At 37.9% G+C, this 22,331-nt stretch overlaps 1 protein-coding gene across 2 annotated transcripts in view; it reads right to left on the reverse strand.

Annotated features, from left to right (window-relative positions):
- MAK (male germ cell associated kinase) overlaps positions 1 to 22,331 on the reverse strand; it is a 133,965-nt gene that overhangs the window by 80,793 nt on the left and 30,841 nt on the right. For both annotated transcript variants that reach the window (XM_053713100.1, XM_053713099.1), the window contains exons 4-5: positions 14,445 to 14,524; positions 2,567 to 2,699 (exon numbers count right to left, since the gene is read on the reverse strand). In XM_053713100.1, coding sequence (XP_053569075.1) covers positions 2,567 to 2,699; positions 14,445 to 14,524 — 213 coding nt within the window. The remainder of the gene's footprint in view (positions 1 to 2,566; positions 2,700 to 14,444; positions 14,525 to 22,331) is intronic.

Consider the following 22,331-nt stretch of genomic DNA (forward strand, 5'->3'; position numbering starts at 1 on the left):
GAGCTTTGTATGTCAGGGTGAGGATTTTATGTTTAATCCTAGAGGCAAGAGGAAGCCAGTGAAGGGATTGGCAGAGAGGTGCAGCAGATGAAGAGCGACGAGTAAGGAAGATGAGCCTGGCAGAGGCATTCATAATGGATTGTAAAGGAGCTATGCGGCAGCTAGGTAGACCAGAGAGGACGGAATTGCAGTAGTCGAGGCGGGAAAGGAAGGGAGAGTGGATTAAAATCTTGGTTGTATCTTGTGTAAGGAAATGTCTAATTTTAGCAATGTTTTTAAGGTAGAAGCGGCAGGCTTTAGCCAAGGACTGGATGTGAGGAGTGAAGGAAAGATCTGAAGTGTATGTGTATATAGAATTCCAAGGTTCTACTGTGTGTAGATAAGCTCCTAGTATATAAAGGGGACACATAAGTCCCCATACTGCTGTTAAAGCATGCTAGTTTTTATGAACTTATCTAACTGAATTTGCCAAAGGTCCCCTCCCAACAGTGTGTCCCACTAGCCTTCAAAAACCAACTCCTGTATCAGCTGTAGACAAAGCAGTAATTCATGTAAGTGTCCAAGAGGAGTGAAGTAGAAAATGCTAGAGGAAGCAATGTATTTGAATCTTTTACAAAAAGAAAATAACAAGTTTGTAGTGAGGTAAGTAAATATTTCATAAAACAGAAGGCTCTGGGAATGGGCATACCTATAGTAACTTGCCCTATGGAATGGTACCCACAAGGATGCAGCCTGTCCACTTGTATCCTACAAAAAGTTGAACCTAGCTGTAGTATAATCAGTCGGCTCTCATCCAGAATGTTACCCCAACTCTGAAAAACCTTGCAGCAGATGTGTGGCTATTTTAAGTGAGGGTGCAGCTATATTCCTCTAAGATACAGGGGCAAGGGGTTTACATCCGGTTGCCTCTTTTCCTTCTTAGGGTCTGATATTATAAAGCTGATCCTCCAGCACTGTAAGAGCCCTCAAAAAATTCTAAAACTGGAGATTTTGCTATATTTCTCTATGGGGAAATCACTGCATTTCTGGATGTGAAGGAAAGACACGCCCAGTGCAATAAAGCCCTGCATAACAAGAGAGTTTTGTTATATTTACACTTTTGCTTTGTATTTTATATTCCTTTAGACTTCAGGTTATGTCTTTTAAGTTTTATTACATTTAAGCTTTGCACTTTCTATTTTGTATTTGAATGCATTTTGATTCTGTATACAGCAAATTCACAATACACTTATTTAACTGACAGAAAAGTTAAAGTATACTAAACTTGAAGCAAATGCAAGTTAAATTGCAGTGAAAACATTTCAGTTTAATTTATATTTGCATGTTAAAGGGGCATGAAACCCAATTTAGGGTCAGATTATAAGTGGAGGACAAATTATCACTTTCACTAAAGCGATATTTGTGCTCCACTTTTCACTTTCACTAAAACAATATTTGTGCTCCACTTTGTAATACCAACACATGCAAACATGTTCTTGTATTACAGGTGAAGTGCAATGCGAATGCGACCTCGGGTTCGCATTGCATGGAAGTATTGCGCTCACAAGAGCACACTTCCATAGGCTCCAATGTGAGACTCGTTCTCATGCCGATAGTCACGGCATGAGAACTAGCACAGCGAAGGGGGAAAGTTGTGCAGCGATTGGCAGCAAATGTAAATATATATGTATATGCTTATATCCTAATTTGTTAATTAAATCAGAAATCACAGAGAAAGTACAAATTTGAAGTGTAATAAGACTTAAAGGACACAATCTGAAGTGTAAAGTAATATATAATACAAAGCACAAAGTATAAAGTGTAACAAAACAAGTAGTGCTATATTGCAATGAACTTGTTTCTCCTTCACATACAGAAATCCAGAGAACACCCCTTAGAGAAGTATTGTAGAATTTGTGAGAGATCTCGCAATACTGGCAGATAATTGTAGATCATCTCATCTGAGTGGAGAGCTTTATGGGAGTTCAGCCCCTGTAAAGTCTGCATTATAATTTTTCTCCCAGCCGGAGAATCTTTGATCATCAGGCCCTTACAGGTATAAAAATCTCTAAAGGTAATATTTAAGTCTGGAGTTAGCTATACAAATCCTTTGTTTAGAGAATAATTGCCTAGTACTTCGGCGCTGACTCTCATGTTGGATGGAACAGATTGATATACTACAGAAAAATTATCCTTTTTGAAAGACACAAGTGGTCTACAAGAGAATAAACACTGATTTGGGCACCAACCCACAAGGCAAGCATCTACAGTTATGTCCATTCCCAGTAAAATGCTTAACCTTTTTTATAGAAGAAAATTTATATAATAGGCTACTAAAGTATTATAAGGACTTTTATGCCCCTTTGACCAGAAAATTGATGATTATCATACTGTACACAGAGAAAATAGAGTCAATTTCATATTGTAATACCGTAGAGAAGAACTACATATTTATGCACTAAGATGTTGTGTTTTGCAACTTCTGAAGACCTCAGATGTCTTCTTTTCAGCCGAACAGCCTGTCCATCTTCAGTCTGGTCTCTATCTATCTTATAACATAAACAAAAGTGTATATTAGTGAGCTTACCATCTAGTGGATACATAGTCAGTGTAGGGTGGTTGAGATCTCAGTTCTCTGACTAATCCAAAATCAGCTATTTTAATAAGTTCAGGACCCATACACAGAAGATTTTCAGGTTTCATATCTCGATGGAAAAAACCTAATTGTTAGCGAAAGGAATACAAGATTATTACCCAGATTACCCTCCATATTCATAGAGATATTTAAAAATGTTTAGTTTGAGGAAATTATTAAATAATATTGTCTCACTTCAAACCATTCTATATAAATGCATTTATATTTCAATACTTTAATGAACTTTTCAATAAAGGCCACCCAAATTTTTTTTTACATGTAGCATGGTCCCTTTAGTTAGGGGGTACTTTAAGGATTTAGTGTTTAGGTAACTATTTTTCGTCAGCGTTGTTCTCGTTTCATTTGCTCCATTACGTACAATGGAGCTCGCTAGAAGGCAGATGGGGAGCAAGCAGTTTCAGGCTCACTTGTTTTTTTAATAGTATTTACAAGCCAATACGGCTGCCTGAGGTGTAAGAAATTGGAAGCATGTGTATCTTCCTGAAGTATTTCACCTATCTTGTCAAGATCTGTATAAGTGCCTAAAAACATGAGCTACTTATTAAAAACTGCTTAATTATGAATATCGAGTTGGAGTTTTTCAAATGGATTTGCCACAGCTTGCTTAATTTTGAATAATGGCCAGCCATGCTAGTGTTTAGTGTATTCAATTGAGCTTAATTGCAAATATGTGGTAGTTGTTTCTGTAGGTTACAGGCATAATTACATGTAAAATAACTATATGCATGGTTAGGCGCTAGACTGGAGATGTAGGGTTGATGTGTTTTACTCCATTATTTCATATACAACTACCATCTTTGTGCAGCTGTTTTGAACTGTGCTTAATAAGCATGTCACACAGGTAAAGAATAAGGAACTTGATTCCTGTTATTATAACATCCCAGGTGATACTGCATCTAAGAGCAAGATTTATCATTGAAGTTCTCCTAATTTTGTGCCTAAAAATGCACACTCGATTTAATTCCCCTATTTATCATTCTAAAATGTGCCTAAAAAATTGGCTAGTTGGGCTGTCAAATTCTCCTACTCGATTCACGCTCGACTAAGCCCATAGGAGAACCAAAAAAGGGTAAATTAGATTGCCACATTTATATTTTCTATTTTACACCTTGTTAAATCGACTAGTTACTCATTTTTTTGCAGCTAGGGTGGACTTGAAGTTCTTCAAATGCGCGCATTAAAGTTATCCATAAGTACTGTGGAGAACAGCAATAGAAATCAATTACCATATAAGAAAAAATAAATCTTGGAGCTGCTGCACAATGTGGATACTTGGGGGCCGATTTATCAAAGTTTCAACTGATAATGTGCTGAAAATCCGCGTCAAATTTGATCTGCCATAGTTAACAAAGCGTCAAGATCGTCAAATGTTGAAATGTGTGACGTAATATACGCTCCCGCGATATCAATCCGACGCAGATCGATGCTTGTTATTAGAGCAGAATACTGATCATCCACCGTCACATTTGACTCTATTTGACCCTCTTGCCAATTTATCAAACATTAAACAGGTACGCTTGCGTCAATTCCGACGCAGCGTACCTATCGTTCAAACCGCCACCCTTGAGGCTGCGAATGCCCTAGAAATCAATGGTAGTCTGAAAACACAGAAAGGTTATGTTCGATGCTGCAAGAGAGTAAAGCCTATTAGATAATAAAAGTAATTTAGAAACTTTGTTAAAATTATATACTCTTTCTAAATCAAACAATATTATTGCTCCAAATTTGGTGCAAAGTATTGCTTCAAATTTGGTGCACTAGTAGAAATAGGGATAAAATGTAATGAGAGACAAAGATGTAATATAATCCATAAGTATTAAAGTGATGGTAAATCCTATCGTTTGGGAAACGCTAGGATTTACAATTGTAACAAATAAAGGGGACTTTCATTCATGAAGTATAAAATACTTCATTCTGAAAGCCCCTTTATTTGTTAGCAGCATTTGCTGCGCTGAGCTGCTAAAGGCAGCCCACGGGCAGAACGCTATTTGGCTGAGAGGTGACGTTTCCACCTCTTAGCCAATAGCCGTGCGGGAAATACAGCTTGGCGCCAAGTTTTGCGGCGCCAAGCTGTATTTCCCGCACTGCTATTGGCTAAGAGGTCGAAACGTCACCTCTCAGCCAAATTGCGTTCTGCCGTGGGCTGCCTTTAGCAGCTCAGCGCAGCAAATGCTGCTAACAAATAAAGGGGCTTTCAGAATGAAGTATTTTATACTTCATGAATGAAAGTCCCCTTTATTTGTTACGATTGTAAATCCTAGTGTTTCCTAAACGCTAGGATTTACCATCACTTTAATGTATTTATTTGGTGCAAAGTATTGCTTCAAATTTGATGCAAAGAATTGCTCCAAATTTGGTGCATTAGTAGATATAGGGATAAAAATGAAATAAATAAATACATTACTACTTGCTTTGTCTCTTATTACAAGGCAAGGGGACAATATTATTGCTCCAAATTTTGTGCAAAGTATTGCTCCAAATTTGGTGCACTAGTAGATATAGAGATAAAAATGAAACCAATTTAAAACATAAGATGTTTAAGGCATGTAATACAAGTCCCACTCTCCAACACTTTTCGCACCAAATTTGACGCAATACTCAAAAACAACCAACTAGTGAAATTTTCCACTACTTTTGACTGGGAAATGCATAATCACATGATTTATGACATCAACCAATATGATTTAAATAAACATTTTCTACTATCACTAACGAATCAAATTGCTTGATACTTGTGTCATTGATCACTCATCAGAACTTGTAAGTGCCATTTATTACATTGTGTATTATACTAATATACTTTGAAAGTATGTATATGTGAAATTAGTATTAAAGTTAAACATTGATGATGACATTAGGACACACAGTGTAGTATTTTAGACAATGATTTTAAAATTTGAATAATGTTTGATTCAATATAATCTTAAACTGATAGCTCAAAGGGATAGTCTACCCAACATTAAACTGCCATTAATCAGATACAGCAGAAATTAAAATCACCTCTTTACTGTCATACTATTTTCAGTGTTTTTCTTCCTTCTCTTGAATTTCATTTTCATCAAGAAATGTCCTCTTATAAGCCAGCCCAATTTTTAACACCTGTGTAGGGGTGGTGTTTAAAACTAGACAGCAATCAGGAGGGGTTACACAGGTGCAGAGAGAAAACTGTCCCAGCTCTTAAAATATCCATTGATTGCAAATAAATACACATGATAAACTGATTACATGTTATATTCACAATTATTCTTGCTCAGAATAATTATATATTTACACTATATACATATAATGGTATAAATAAACACAGAGATATGAAAGACAACATTGTTAAGAACAAAAAAAAGGAATTTAGGGACATGTAAATATGTTTGCAAAATATCTCTGACATAACACATATTTATACAAGTATGTGCAAAGATATACTGTATATACAAATTCTAGCATTAATAATCATTTAAAAAAAATAAAAAAAACATGAGATAGGCATATCATGATTTCTAGAAATACAAATACACATTCATTTATGTGAAAATATCATATATCAGTTTTTTGTATAACAAATACATAGAAAATAACTTTCTATGAGATATTATTGTTTGTTCAGGTATACATAGAAATGTGCTTGTTCATGGACAGTAATTAAATGGTATAAATAAAGTTGGAAAAAACTGAATATCCACAACATAAATGACTCTTATTTATCAACAGTCAGATGCTTATCGCTCCGTACTTGACGCGCCTGTTTTTGACAGACTTTTTAATAAATAAGACCGTTGTATGTAGATTCGCGGCAGCGATGTCCGACGAGCGTATTGACTCCAGCGAATGTGTAGAAATTGACGCAATGATAAATAGGCCCCATTGAGTTGTACCTTCTTTGCATTAAAGAATTTAAGACAAAAACTTGAGGCTTTATGATTTAATTTCTCTCTCTTTTCTCTCTCTCGCTCTCTCTCTCTATATATATATATATATATATATATATTTTTTTTTTATATTAATATTTTTAATATCTTATGTTCTGTGAAAAAAACATTATTTAAAAAAAGGAATGTTTGTAAAATAAATATATTTAATATACAATTATGGTTTCCTTTTTTATTGAAAAATGTTACATTTTAGTACTTTTGGGTATTTCAGTGAACACAAATTAACAAGAGAATATGCTTATTACCTTTTTTAAAATGAATTTAGGAGCACAGATGCGCTTCTCTAAAGGTGCACTGAGGCGAACGCATAGGAGAATTATAAGAATTCTGATTGCGCTTAAAAAATCTTGCTTTAATTGGATGTATAGCAACAAGTCTCGAAATAAAAAAAACTAAATTTATGCTTACCTGATAAATTTCTTTCTTTTCAGATATGGTGAGTCCAAGGCATCCTCAATTACTGTTGGGAATATCACTCCTGGCAAGCAGGAGGAGGCAAAGAGCACCACAGCAAAGCTAATAAGTATCACTCCCCTTCCCACAATCCCCAATCATTCGACCAAAGGAAAATGGAGAAAAGGAGTAACACAAGGTGTAGAGGTGCCTGAAGTTTAGTAAAAAAAAAACCTGTCTTAAAAATACAGGGTGGGGCCGTGGAGTCCCCATATCCGGAAAGTAAGAAATTTATCAGGTAAGCATAAATTTTGTTTTCTTTCCTAAGATATGTTGAGTCCACGGCGTCCTCAATTACTGTTGGGAACCAATACCCAAGCTAAAGGACACAGAGGACAAGACAGGTGGACCTAAACAGAAGGCACCACTGCTTGAAGAACTTTTCTCCCAAAAGAAGACTCAGCTGAAGGAAAAAGTATCACATTTGGAAAAAGTATGCAAAGTGGACCAAGTTGCAGCCTTTCAAATCTGTTCCACAGAAGCTTCATTTTTGAAAGCCCAGGAAGAAGAGACAGCCCAAGTGGAGTGAGCTGTGATTCTCTCAGGAGGCTGCTGTCCAGCAGTCTCATATGACAAACGAATTATACTTCTTAACCAAAGAAAGAGAGAAGTAGCGGTAGCTTTCTGGCCTTTACGTTTCCCAGAAAAACAAACAAACAGAGAGGAAGACTGGTGAAAATCCTTAGTCGCCTGTAAATAGAACTTTAGAGCCCGCACAACATCCAGGTTGTGCAGCAAATGTTCCTTATGAGAAGAAGCATTAGGACAGAGAGAAGGAACAACAATTTTCTGATTGATATTTTTATAGGAAACCTTAGGAAGGAAACCAAACTTAGTACGAAGAACTGCCTTATCGGCATGAAAAATGAGATAAGGGGAATCACACTGCAAAGCTGAGAGTTCAGAGACTCTCCGAGCAGAAGAGATAGCAGTAAGAAACAAAACCTTCCCCGTTAACAACTTAATATTAATGGAATGCAATGGCTCAAACAGAGCCTGCTGCAGAACTTTAAGAACAAGATTAAGGCTCCAAGGAGGAGCAATAGACTTAAACACAGACCTGATTCTGACCAAGGCCTGACAAAAAGACTGCACATCTGGCACGTCCGCCAGATGCTTGTGCAGCAAAATAGACAAAGCAGAAATCTGACCCTTCAGAGTACTGACAGACAAACCCTTCTCCAGACCTTCCTGGAAAAAAGACAAAATCCTCGGAATCCTGACCCTACTCCAAGAGAAGCCTTTGGATTCACACAAATAAAGATATTTACGCCATATTTTATGATAAATCTTTCTAGTAACAGGCTTGCGAGCCTGAATCATGGTCTCAATGACCGAATCAGAAAATCCACGCTTAGACAGAATTAAGCGTTCCATCTCCAAGCAGTCAGCTTCAGAGAAACGAGATTTTGGTGAAGGAAGGAACCCTGAAGAAGCAGGTCCTTCCTTAGAGGGAGTCTCCAAGGAGGAGGAGACAACATCTCTACTAAGACTGCTTACCAGATCCTTCAAGGCCACGCAGGAGCTATTAGAATCACACATGCTTTCTCCTGCTTGATACGAGCAATGACTCGTGGAAGGAGAGCAAATGGAGGAAACAGGTATGCTAGCTTGAAATCCCACTGAACTGCCAGAGCATCTATCAGGGCGGCTTGAGGATCTCTTGACCTTGAACCGTACCTTGGAAGCTTGGTGTTCTGCCGAGACGCCTTCAAATCCAACTCCGGCATCCCCCATTTGAGGGTTAATCTTGAAAACACCTCCGGATGGAGTTCCCCCTCCCTGGGATGAAAAGTCTGTCTGCTCAGAAATCCATTTCCCAGTTGTCCACTCCTGGAATGTGGATGGCAGATAGACAGCAATTGTGAGCTTCTGCAAAATGAATGATCCGAGCCACCTCCTTCATGGATAAGGAACGCCGAGTCCCTCCCTGGTGGTTTATGTAAGCCACTGAGGTTATGTTGTCTGACTGAAACCTGATAAACTGGGCTAAGGCCAGTTGAGGTCAAGCCATCAAGGCATTGAAGATCACTCTTAACTCCAATATGTTTACGGGGAGAGCAGATTCCTCCTGAGACCACAGTGCCTGTGCCTTCAACGAATCCCAGACAGCTCCCCAGCCCATCAGGCTGGCGTCCGTGGTCACAATCACCCAGGAAGGACTCCGAAAACAAGTCTCCTGGGACAGATGTTCCTAAAACAGCCATCCCTAAAAATATTTTTGTTCGACTGATCTAGCACTATTTTTTGAGACAGATCTGCATAATCCCTGTTCCATTGACTGAGCATGGATAACTGTCAAGCTCTCAAGTGGAATCGAGCAAAGGGGACGATATCCATGGAAGCTGCCATCAGACCAATTACCTCCATACATAGGGCCACTGATGGCCAAAAAAGAGGAGACTGTAGAGAGAGGCAAGCGGAAAGAATATTTAATTTTCTGACCTCCGTCAGAAATATTTTCATTGATAGGGAATCTATAATGGTCCCCAGGAAAACCACCCTTGTAGCTGTAACAAGGGAACTCTTTTCCAAATTTACCTTCCATCCGTGGGAACAAAGAAAAGACAAAAAGATCTCTGTGTGAGATTTTGCTAGTTGAAAAATATGGCGCCTGCACTAGAATGTCGTCCAGATAGGGCACCACAGCAATTCCCTGGGCCCAAATCTCTGCCAATAGAGCCTCCAGGACCTTTGAGAAGATCCTGGAAGCTGTGGCAAGACCAAATGGAAGAGCCACAAACTGAAAATGATTGTCCAGAAAGGCAAATCGTAGAAATTTGTGATGATCCCTGTGGATGGGAACATGCAGGTACGCATCTTTCAGGTTGTTGTCATGAACTGACCCTCCAGTACCAAAGGAAGAATGGACCGGACAGCCTCCATCTTGAAGGACGGTACCCTGAAAAATTTGTTTAGACACTTTAGATCTAGTATCGGATGGAAAGTTTCCTCTTTTTTGGGAACCACGAACAGATTGGAGTAAAATTCCAGACCCTGTTCCTGAACTAGAACAATCACTCCTAAGCAGGAAAGGTCCCGTACACATTTCAAGAATGCCTCTCTTTTTATTTGGTAGATAATCTTGAATGGTGGAACCTGCCTCAGGGGGAAAGGTCTTGAATTCTAACTTGTAACCCTGGGATACTATGTCCACAGCCCAGGGATCTGGGACATCTCTTATCCATGCTAGCGAAAACTGAGAAAGTTTGCCCCCCACCTGATCCGATCCCGGATCGGGGGCAACCCCTTAATGCTGACTTAGCTGTGGGCTTCTTAGATTGCTTCCACTTGTTCCAAGATTGACTGGGTTTCCAAGAAGGCTTGGACTGTTCCTGCTTGGCAAAGAAAGGGGAAGACTTACCTCTGAAGTTACGAAAGGAACGATAATTACTCTGACGTGCTTTCAGCCTATTTTTCTTATCTTGAGGCAGAAAAGATCCTTTACCACTCATGATATTGGAAATAATCTCTGCCAAACCCGGTCCAAACAAGGTCTTACCAAAAGTTTAGACTTGGAAGAAACATCCACTGACCAGGATTTCAGCCATAACGCTCTGAGCACCAACACAGCGAAACCAGATATTTTGGCTCCTAACTTAATGACCTGCAAAGAAGCGTCAGTAATAAAGGAATTGGCTAACAAGCGTCTTAATGCTATCCTGGATCTCCTCCAAAAGGAGTCTCTGCTTGAAGAGACTCAGACAATGCATCAAACCAGTAGGTTGCAGCACTTGTCACAGTAGCAATACATACTGCAGGTTGCCATTGGAGACCTTGATGAATATACATCTATTTCAAATAAGCCTCCAGCTTCTTATTGATTGGATCTTTGAAAGAGCAACTATCCTCTATAGGAATATTAGTTCTCTTAGCTAGAGTAGAAATCACCCCTTCTACCTTGGTTACCGTCTGCCACGACTCCTTAATGGAGTCAGCCACTGGAAACATCTTCTTAAAAACCGGGGAAGGGGAAAAGGGAATCCTAGGCTTCTCCCATTCCCGAGTAATAATCTCCGTAGCCCGGTCTGGCACAGGAAACACCTCCACAGAGGAGGGAACATCAAAGTATCTATTTAATTTACTAGATTTCTTAGGGTTGACAATGACAGGAGTCATCCAGGGTAGCCAAAACCTCCTTTAACAGTACACGGAGGTGTTCAAGTTTAAACCTGAAGGATATAACTTCAGTATCATAAGAAGGAATTATACTGTTCGAATCAGAGATTTCACCCTCAGAGGCTACCGACGTATCCTCCTCTTCAGATTTATGAGAAAGAGCAACTTGGTTAGCTGGAACTGGATCAGAAACCTTACAATCTGATTCTTTAATTTTCCTCTTGCATTTTCCCTGACGCATGGGAATGGCAGCTAACGCCTCAGATACTGCAGAGGATACCTGGGAGGCAATTTCTACATGCAAAAAAACTCATCCAGGAGATTGTGAGGAACCGCAGGGCACTGCATGTAACACTGATAAGGCTTGGGGAGTTTGAGAAGGCTACAGCATTGCCTGAGCAGCATCAACCTGAGAGAGTGGTGGCTCAGCATCAAAAAGTCTGTCTTGAAACATTAATGTTCTCTCGATACAAGAGGAACAGAAAGGCAATTGAGGTTCAACCTGGTTATTCATACAAAGTTTGCATGCAACAGAAGGCACTAACACCCAATACTGTTCTTAACAATATATAAAGACTGCGAACAATATGACAATACCTCCTACCAACTGAGGATTTATACAAAGCACCTCTACACCTCAGCATTATTACTAAGGTGCCTACCTGCCCGTCTGCACTCCGGAGAGAATAGCGACCAAATCCTTTACTTCCTAGATCGCGGGAGCTCAGAAGCTCTAGGAAAGCAAATAACACTGTCCGTTAGAAGCTGCGCCATTAACATAGAAAAAGCCTCCCTTCTTGTCAGAAGCGGTCCTGACGGCCATTAACATAACGTTGATCGTAAAACATATTCTGTTCCCTCAAATAGAAACACCAATCACTCGAGTACTAGTGCAAATAAATACTGAACCACCTTTACACTCTCTAGTAAATCACATTCACAGCGCCTGCACTCTTCCATAAAAAAACCTGTTTGTTACCACAGGAATTAACCCCTCAGAGCAGCTCCTTCTATTTTAGTGCCAGCGTTTCTTATTAAACAAAAAATTGTCACTTACCTGCACCTCAGGCTGTCCGGCAGGAGGACAGCTCACCCGGTATGAGAGGAAGCCACTCCTCACAGAGACCTGTGAAAATAAGAATGGACAGAGTAAACCTACTCTGGCTTCCTGCATAAGGACAGCAACCTGTTAAGAAATCGCAGTGAGGCCCACCTCACAAGTTCCTAACTGCTTGAAAGCTACCACTGCCCTACTGAAGAGACTGACGTGGAGTATGGCTAAACCCAATTAAAGGAGGAAAGATCAGAGCAAACCTCTGGCTTTCAAAATAATAAACTCTTGATTGAAGCAAATCTTATTCAGACATTAAAACTTCACCTCCTCCTTGCACCGAAGGCAAAGAGAATGACTGGGGATTGTGGGAAGGGGAGTGATACTTATCAGCTTTGCTGTGTTGGTCTTTGCCTCCTCCTGCTGGCCAGGAGTGATATTCCCAACAGTAATTGAGGACGCCGTGGACTCACCATATCTTAGGAAAGAAACTGCATTATTTCCATTTCCCTTTAAATAATGCTTCTATCATTTAATATAAACTTATACTATAAAACTATAAATAAAAGTGCATTTGTAGATTCGAACTCCATTAGTGAATTTTAACTTAAGTGATTTTAGTAACTAAGCATGTATACATTTTCCATTTCTTCAAGATACACAACAAAAGTGGCCTTTCATAGCATAAATGCTAATATTATTTCAAAATGTCACACACTTCTAACTACAATGACCAGTTTTGTTTATGCAACAAAACAAAACAAAAACAAAACACAAGGCAATTAAGATAAAGCACATTAAGGTAATTATTATAAAGCACATTAAATGCTTACCATGCTTGTGCACAAATGCTAAGCCAGAGAGCACCTGGAACATTATGTTCCTTATTTCATTCTCAGTAAACATCCTATTTTCTCTGACAGGAGGCAAATTGAAGGAAAGCAAAAGCAAGAAAAATAGACAGAAAAAGGACAAATTAAGACAGAATCAATTTTCTCCCAAGGGCCAGTTATACCATTTGAAATAATGCTAAAATAATATAAACACATATTTTATATCATGCATGCAAAAGAGCAGGCTTGTTATTATTATCCATATTACTGAAAGAACATTTACTTGTCATGTTGTAGTATTACATGATCTCAATTGTCAGCTGAAGCTTGGCTGCTCCACTCCGTTCTACTGTATTTTAAAGGCATGATGCAAAAGTTAGAATTTTCATTTCTCTTTAATGCTCCGTTATATATTTGTGTATATTCATTTTATACCCGGGTTTGCTGAAGACAATGCCATATCATATTTAAAATGATATAAGCAGCCCTTTCTGAAAGTGTAAAATCACTTGTAAAGGAAAATGAAAGAAAAAAGTTGCAGCAGAACAGAAAAATGGTAACTTGTTATTTTTGTAATGACGCTGGTGTGATACATTAACTTTAATCCATAATTTCCAAATCCCTAGGAGGACTGCATTGCATTCAAATATTTAGACAATGCACATCCTACTCGTACATAACCTCCAGGCTGCTCCTAAAGGCACTGCTCTTTTTTCACAAACATTTTGAGGGTGTAGTGCCTGACACATTATTCTAAAACATAGCATGCCCTTGAGTGTTGGGTGGTTGGCTTAGTGCCTCTCTCCTCCCAAGCAATTAGCTCTGGGCAGAGTGTTGTCAGTGAGTATAAGGTTTCTGCCTCTCCTGGACAAGATGCAGCACCTTACTTCATCTGGAGGCTGCACACAAATTATTTTCCTGCTTTTTACAAAAACACAGTTTTTTTTCTATTGGCTTAGATAATCTGTGATGCATTCCTGTAATTAAGACATTTTACCCTCCTAGATGCTGCACAGTAACTGATTGGGAATTATATATGTCTCAAATTGGCCAGAGGAACATAAACAACACTCAAGAGATTCTTTAAAGGGTGTGTCCCTGGACTAAAAAGCAATGCCATTTCTTTCTTTTTTTTTAAATGACAATTTTAAATGCTTTTTAAAACATTCATTTTGTATGTAGATCTTCTGCAATGCAGTGAATACTTTCTTAAGCCACTTACAAATGTCCTAATACATCACACCAATGTCCACTAAACCACAGAAAAGATTTAAGATCATTATATGAAGGAACCATGAAAGACCCTGACAACTAGAGCAAACCTTTTATCTGATATCATTATCACATGCAAAGATTCGTGTAAGTTTCCCAAAAGGTACACTCTGAATGGCAAGAGAAGTACTTGCAGCCCTGAGAAGAAAACCTACCGTGCTTATGGATAAAAGCTAGACCTTGCAAAATTTGATACATAATGTTTCTGATGACTGACTCGGGAAACAATTTATTTCTGTGAAGAAACAATTATATTGTTACAAAATGATGACTGAGTTGATTCATTAGAATGTGAAACTGTCAAACAATATCAAATTCTATTATAATTAAGCACCTGTGTAACTTACATGTATGAAACATATATCAACAATTACTACAGGGAAATGATAGCTAGCTTCATTTGTTTATTCTATTGTAATGTCTTCAGCACGGTTTGCCATTCCAATCCCCATGATCACCTACCAGACTAGATTCTTAGGACGCCCAAGTAAGTGTGAATATCTAATGTGTTCTCATCCAAAATAATCTTAAACATCTGGTCTGTAAATGGTTTCTGAGGACTGGATTTGGGAAACCCTAATCTTGATTAAAAAGGACAATAAACACCTTGTAATTACAGGACATTTCTGTTGTCTTTCTATAAAATAACAAATCAGTCTAAACATTTCTCAACAGCAAAACTCCATCCACTACTAGCCTTATTTGGAGTAGCCAATCTACAAAAACAGAATTTATACTTACTGATAAATTTGTTTCTTTTGCGATGAGGTGTCCACACATGTGGGATATAATTCTGGCCACTAGGAGGAGGTCAAGAACCATCACAAGAGCTTTAATCCCTCCCACCTCCTCTCCCCACTCAGTTTAAATATAGCCGGGCAGAGGAGGAAGATCTAAAAAGGTAGGAACGACAGAAAGCAGGGTTAAGAGATGCAAAAAAGAAAAAACGCCCATCTAGTAAAAATGCGGGCGGATCCTATGGACTCATCCTGAAAGAAAGAAATTTATCGGTGTAAGTATAAATTCTGTTTTCTTTCATAAGATGAGGAGAATCCATATACGTCCATAACATGTGGGATATAATAATACCCAAGCTGAGAGTCCATGTTAAGGACGGATGGGAGAAAATGATAGTAGTTCCTATTTGCCAAACACTGTGGCCTGAAGGAGTTTCCTGCCATAAGCAGCTTAGGAAGAAGCATAAATATAAAAAAAAAAAAATAACAAAAAGATATGTAGAGAAGACCAAGTTGCTGCCTTGCAAATTTGTTCCAAAGAGGCAACATTTTTGAAGGCCCAAGTAGTAGATACAGTATAGTAGAATGAGCAGTTACTCTTTTGTAGGTGGTTTTCCCATAAACAAGTAAGCCTGGTTCAACCATAATGCCAAAGCCACCACTGTAGTCTTTTGAACCTTTTTGGGACCTGAAAAGTGGACAAATAAGCTAGAAGACTGACTAAAGTCTATAGTAGCCCGAAGATAGATTTTTTTAAACAAATAATGAATCTGTCTGTTTATTTATGAGTTCCACATTCTATTTTTTTTTGTAGTTTAAATTTTTATTAAGAACAAGATTGTATACATACATAAAACAAGAGGTACTAACATTACATCACATCAGTTCTGTTACTCTGAAATGTACCTTGAAAAATTACAGTCCTCATATTTTTCTCCCCTTAATTAACAATATAGGTCACTCTTGGACCCTTAGTGCAGTAACAGTTTGTGCTCCGAGGCTAACATTAAACAAATATATTAGTAAACAAGAGAGTGCATCATAGTGGAGATTGGTATTATACTAAAAGTATTAAATAAGAAATAAAGATGCAAAAGCCTAAACTAGACTCGCCTATAATATAAAAGGGGGTACAGTGCACAAAAGGAAAGAAACAAACTTACAATAAATATTAATTGTTGTGGGCAATAAAGGTTTATAAGTCGTCTGACATGGGCTTGACCATCCTGATGAATAATGTAAAGAGACACTAGTAAAAATATAGATTGCAACTCAAATGTGTGACAGCTGAGCAGTTTGTTTTGTAAGCCATGTTAAGGAGGCCATCTAGTGGCCACTAATGGAACCAATATTTAGAATATTGAAACAAAAGGAAATTTTAAAGCAAATGAATATTAGAGGTTAAATGCCTGTATTTGAGAGGAGTGGTTTCCAAATTAATCCGCAATAGAGCGGATGATAAGGATGTTAAGCATCTAAGCCCCTTTACTCAGGGATATACTATAATATTTAAAGTATACTACGGGTCTGAGTAACCCTATGATTAAAGTCAGCAACTATGGCCGTATAATTGAAAATTTACATGGGATTGAGACATATCATATATTAATATTTAGATAAGAGATTATACCTTACATCCCTAATTGAGCAATTCATCCCCTCTACGGCTCCGGCTGTTAGCTGCAAAGTCAGGGATGAGATGTCAAGAAAACAGATACTTCATCACTGTCTCTTTGAGTATAAAGCATTGTACTGAGTATAAAGGAAGGGGTTATGGCATGTGAACATTACAATATCTATTTCTTCCATATGAAGGCTCTAGCTGTTTTATGGCCACAGGGTTTAAAGATGTATATATTGATAAATAACAGGATGCGTTTATGAAGGTGATATACGCTAAACAAAGTAGAGCAGGGTACATTTGAAATTCACAATAGAGACATAGCTGACAGCGGTGAAAGAAGTATGGAGTTATCATACCTTGTCCAACAGGCAAATTTGAGCATGTCAAAAGCAACCACTTGATCCTACTCTTATATGTAAGTACTACCTCAGAGCATATACCACTTAGTTGTAAAGCAGTCCCTGCTTAACCTATATAAAAAGGCACATTATTAGACCCACAAATTAGCACACCTAAACTATTTTGCTCAACACACTAAGAAGATAAAATAAAAGCAGCTATTAAATTATCCCTGATGTTAGTAAGCTAGCTTATCGAAAATCATTGTTACAGACTTTGGACCCTAGTGTTCTATAGGCATAGCAACATCACTGTAATTAAATAAAGGAAAAAGGAACATATGTATAACATATGAAATAAACTCTCCCAAGAAAGGAGCGTAGAATCAGGACACATAATGCAATAATAGTACAGTAAAAATAGTCAGAAGCGCTGGCACACAAAATACACCATCAGGGGAAAATAAAAGTCCAGACATATTAACTATTTAGAGTATCACACTTATCTCATAGGGCTGTGCATATGAAGAACTATTGACAGTCCTCTTACGACAAAGCCATATAACGTTTCATTATGAAGCGTCCCATAGGTCCTGCCAAATATGTTGATTTCTGTGAGACTAAGAACATACTGTCCTCTATCCAATGCCCATTCTCTTCAGAGCCGTAGTAGGGACATCTAGCTTCTTATTTTCGTAGCACGATCCTGACTCGATGGGTAATATGAAAGGTAGGGCATTTAAAAAGTTCCACATCTAAGCAATGGGGATCCGGAGCGGACATATGGTAGGGAAAATGCAGACAGAGTACCAATCTATAACCGTTTCTGAATCTGTGAGGAAGTTTTAGGAATCTTCTTGTCTGCCAAAAAATCTTAGTCACTGCGATCATCTCAGAACAATTTGTCAGTCGATGTCCCTAGATTTTTTCCATCCGCCCATAGAGGATTGCATCTCCGGATCTAAGGTTCCTTCTTATACTGTGTCTCATTCAGCCGTTGCTCCATCAATCTCCAAACTAAGAGGAGTAGTTAGCTGAGATACATGGACGGCATCCCATGCTATAGCAACTGTCAGTTCCACAGAAACAATCTGGGCCCATGTTTCCCCACTCCAGAATTTTGTAGTTTCAGCACCATAACACTCAGGCATTGCAGCAGAAAAAGTAAACTCTATGTCAATAGGAGTGTCCCACAACATGAAGTTATGTAAGCCGCCATCTCTGCCCATCTGCGTATCCACACATCCAGCAAAACAGTGTTCAAGCAGTAGCCTTAGTTTTGTGATGTGCTCCTCAAACATTTACTCCATTGCATCTTGCTTAAAGAGTACCATGCTCCTGGTTAGCAGTGGAAGAGAAAGTGTAGTTTAAGAGAGAATCGCTCACTCCATACCCGTGTGAATGGGGGTTGGGTGTTGAGGCCTTCCCTATTTGGGCCGCCAAAACCTCAACGTTTTGGACTCGACTGCAGGCAATACAGAAATAGAGGTATCAAACGATGCAGTGATCCTGGTAGAATCTAGGCAAGGTAGAATAAATACTGAATGTCAGATAATCCTCTTAATACACAGCGGATTGTATTATTCCAATGCCAAGCTGCTAGTACTGCGACCAATCATGGCAGCTGCTTTGGCACGCCCCCCCGCAGATAGAATTTTATGGCTCTAATTACATTGAAATTGTTAAGTAGGTGTTCCTTAGGGTTAGAAGGATTTGGTCACAGAGAAGGAACAACAATTTCTAGATGAATATTTTCTGATGATACTCCCTTCTATAGAACATCATATTTAGTCTGGAGGGGTGATCAGAAGACAGGGCAGTTTATTCAGGAACTCTTCTAGCGGAAGAAATGGGTAGAAGAAAAAGAACCTTCCATGACAATAACTTAAGGTCCATGGAGTGCATAGGTTCAAAGGGGGAACATTGCAGAACAGAAATAACCAGATTCAAAGGGGGAGAAATTGGTCTAATAACAGGTCAAATTGTCACCAAGACTTAGACAAAAGTTTGAAAATCAGGTAATTTGGCCAGGTTTTCTGACCCTTTGAAATCTGACCCTTTAAAGAGCTAGCCGATAATCCCTTATCTAGGCCATCTTGAAGGAACGGAAGAATTCTAGGTTTCTAAAAGATTTACAAGCGAAACCTCTAGAAGAACACCAAAGTAAGTAATAAAAATGGAAAAAGTCTGCCCTCGTAACAGAAGAAAAGAACTTCTCTGCATACACGTTTCATGCAAACCAACCGCATTTGATCCCTGCATAAAGAGAAGTGCTGTATGCCACTAATATATATTCTAATTCTCACTTTCCATCACCTGGATTCAATTAAACCTCCTCATGATCTTATGTTTGTAACTATATACTGTACATCCCAGACTAGTGCTACATGAATAAACTAAACCATAATGAATGTATCATAATATTAATAAATTTATAATCAAAAATATGTATCCTTCAACCAATACTGATAATATTGTTTTACATGTATCACTTTCAAATCTATAATAAATAGATACATATATATTTTCCAATAATCTTCAATATAGAATATTTCATGAATGAATTTACATCATTACCTATATACATATCAATATATTCTTATATACTTTTTTCTATAACATATTGTGTATACATATACAAATATGTTACCAATGCTCTTAAAATATTATGTCACCAATATGTGTATGAACAACATATTAACCTATATACATGAAAGAACCTAACTTTGATGATGTTTATGACTATAAAGTCCTATTAGCTATTATTTCACAAATAAATTCACGTAATTTTCTATTTAAACCTCCTGGAACTCTTGTCCGTAAGTTAAATATCTATTTAACTTCTTGCTCACGATCTGTTCGCTATCTCCCCCTCTGGTGGTAATTGGAACAAGATCCACAACCTGTACCATAACGTGAGTTATATCTGAAGAATTAAACATTTTGAAATGCTTGGCAACCGATGTACATACATCAGGATTTTTTTTTTTTTAAATATGTTTTCTTTTATTTTCAATTCAATAAAGTAAAAACAAAAAAAGAGATATTTCACATCATATACATCTTTGACATATTAACAGCATATTAAACAGTAACATGATGTGGGGAACACATTTCTAAATGAAGTAATCCCAGTAGTCCAATGCTAACAAATTCTTCATCCAGCGCTAAGACTCTGGGGTTTTATAGGGTTTATTAAGCCATAAAGAGTAATGCAAGTGTAATCCCCAGTTGATTAAAAAAAAAAGGGCCACTGGTGCCAGATCCCTTTTTGGATTTAGAGGTAAGTTCTGCACATTTAGATGTCCTGTAAGTATTCTCTATTTTCACGGTGGTGAAAATAGCATTTCTCAAAGATGAGAGCAAACATAAACTAGAAAAGGAAAAGAAAAGAAAGAAACGTAACTAAGTACTAAAGTTCTAGAGTTCTGTGTTCACTCCATTCTCACACCGCCCATTTGTCCAAATATTAATAATGCTGTGGAAGTCTCTCTTTGCTGAATAGAATGCAGATGTTTGGATGGTCTACGAGTCCCTCTATTCAGTTAGGTGTAAGAGCAACTAGCTGGCCATAGCTTGTGTGCCTGTCAATATGAAGGATTCCCATAGAAACTGCATATCCTGATGTAAGGAAAGTTGGCCCAGTTTAAGATAGTACAGTCTTTCTAACAACACATGTTTGTGTACCAAGGTTTTCCATTCTTGTATGGTAGGTATCTGTGTGGATTTCCACTTTTTTGGAATCAATTGGTTTGCTGCATTAAGCATTATTTGGTAAAGGTGTTTTCTTATTTTGCATGTGATAACTGGTGGTTGGCTTAGTAGAACTAGTTCTGGGCTAGGGGATATGTGTGTGTGTAGTACTGTGTTAATGCTTTTAAAGATCATACATCAGGATTTTTAATATCTCTTATATGCTTCTGAATTCTGTCACGTAAGGTCCTTTTCACTTTTTTCCTACATACTGTACAGAACATGATTTACAAGTAATGAGGTACACTACATGTGTGGTACTAAACACAGCAAAATAATTAGCCATATACTGTTTCTGCGTTATACTAGATCTAAATGTGCCTTTTCTTCTTGTTAACCACATACTGTCTTTTTTTATAGGTAGGCAAAAGAGGAGATAGTATATCTCCTATTGTTCTTGTTCGTTTGGCAATAAAACTACAACCATCTTCAACTATACTTTTCAATATTGTACCTACCTACAAGATTGGTAAACTGCCTGTCCCTAATAACCCTACATATTTTATTATACTCAAGACTACATGTAGTGATACATTTTATTTGATTAACTTTATTATTATGTGGTTAATATCCCTTATTTTTTTATTAATAACTTCCCTCTCTGGATTTTATCTACTTCTTTTTTGATGTGCATAAGTAATTTGTCATCATAGTTTCTTGTTTTTAACCTCTCCAATAAATCATTTGCGTGTTCCCGATCCTTAGATTCATCAGAAAATACTCGTCTGATCCTAATTATTTGCCCTTTGGATATCGCTTCCTTTACATGTTTTGGATGACAAGATCTGTAATCCAATATAGCGTTAGCTATTGACTCTTTCTCATACATTTCTGAAAACATTTTTTTTCCCAGCTGATGGAAAGTGAGAATTAGAATATATATTTGCAGCATACGGCACTTCTCTTTATGCAGTGATCAAGTGTGGTTGGTTCGCGTATGCAGAAAAGTTATTTTCCTCCGTTATGATCATTTCTGTATGGTCTTTTTAGATGCGTTTTTATAAGATTTGAGTAAATCATCTTGCTTTTAAGTCTGCTTGTTTTTGGGACTTTATTCACTTCACGGATCGCCGTTGTGAGTGCAAAATTTTTCCCTTTTCACTACAGTGCTTTTGGTATCGACACCGAGCACACTACTTCCGGCACCGCTCCAGGGATTCATTCCAGGTCAGTGTTAGCATAGTGTGATACTAAAGACACGCCACAGACACCGCCGTTGTACAGTAGTTGGTAAGCACACAGTACATATTGTTTGTTGTATTAACCAAAGTAAGCTTGCCAAATCTTATGATAAATTTTCTGTGTAACAGACTTTCTGGATTGCAGTAAAGCAGAGACAATAGAATCTGAGAAAACATAAATTATGCTTACCTAATAATTTCATTTCCATCTGTGGGAGGAGAGTCCACTGCTTCATTCATTACTTGTGGGCTTAAATACCTTCCCCACTCCCCTCATCTCACAGTCATTCTGCCAAGGGAACAAAGAACAGTAGGTGAAATATCAGGGTATTAATGGTGCCAGAAGATTAAAATTAAATTTAGGTCTGCCCACCAGAGAAACGTGCAGAGGCAGTGGACTCTCCTCCCA

Source organism: Bombina bombina, chromosome 5, assembly GCF_027579735.1.
Source record: "Bombina bombina isolate aBomBom1 chromosome 5, aBomBom1.pri, whole genome shotgun sequence".
Classification (NCBI taxonomy): Eukaryota; Metazoa; Chordata; class Amphibia; order Anura; family Bombinatoridae; genus Bombina; species Bombina bombina.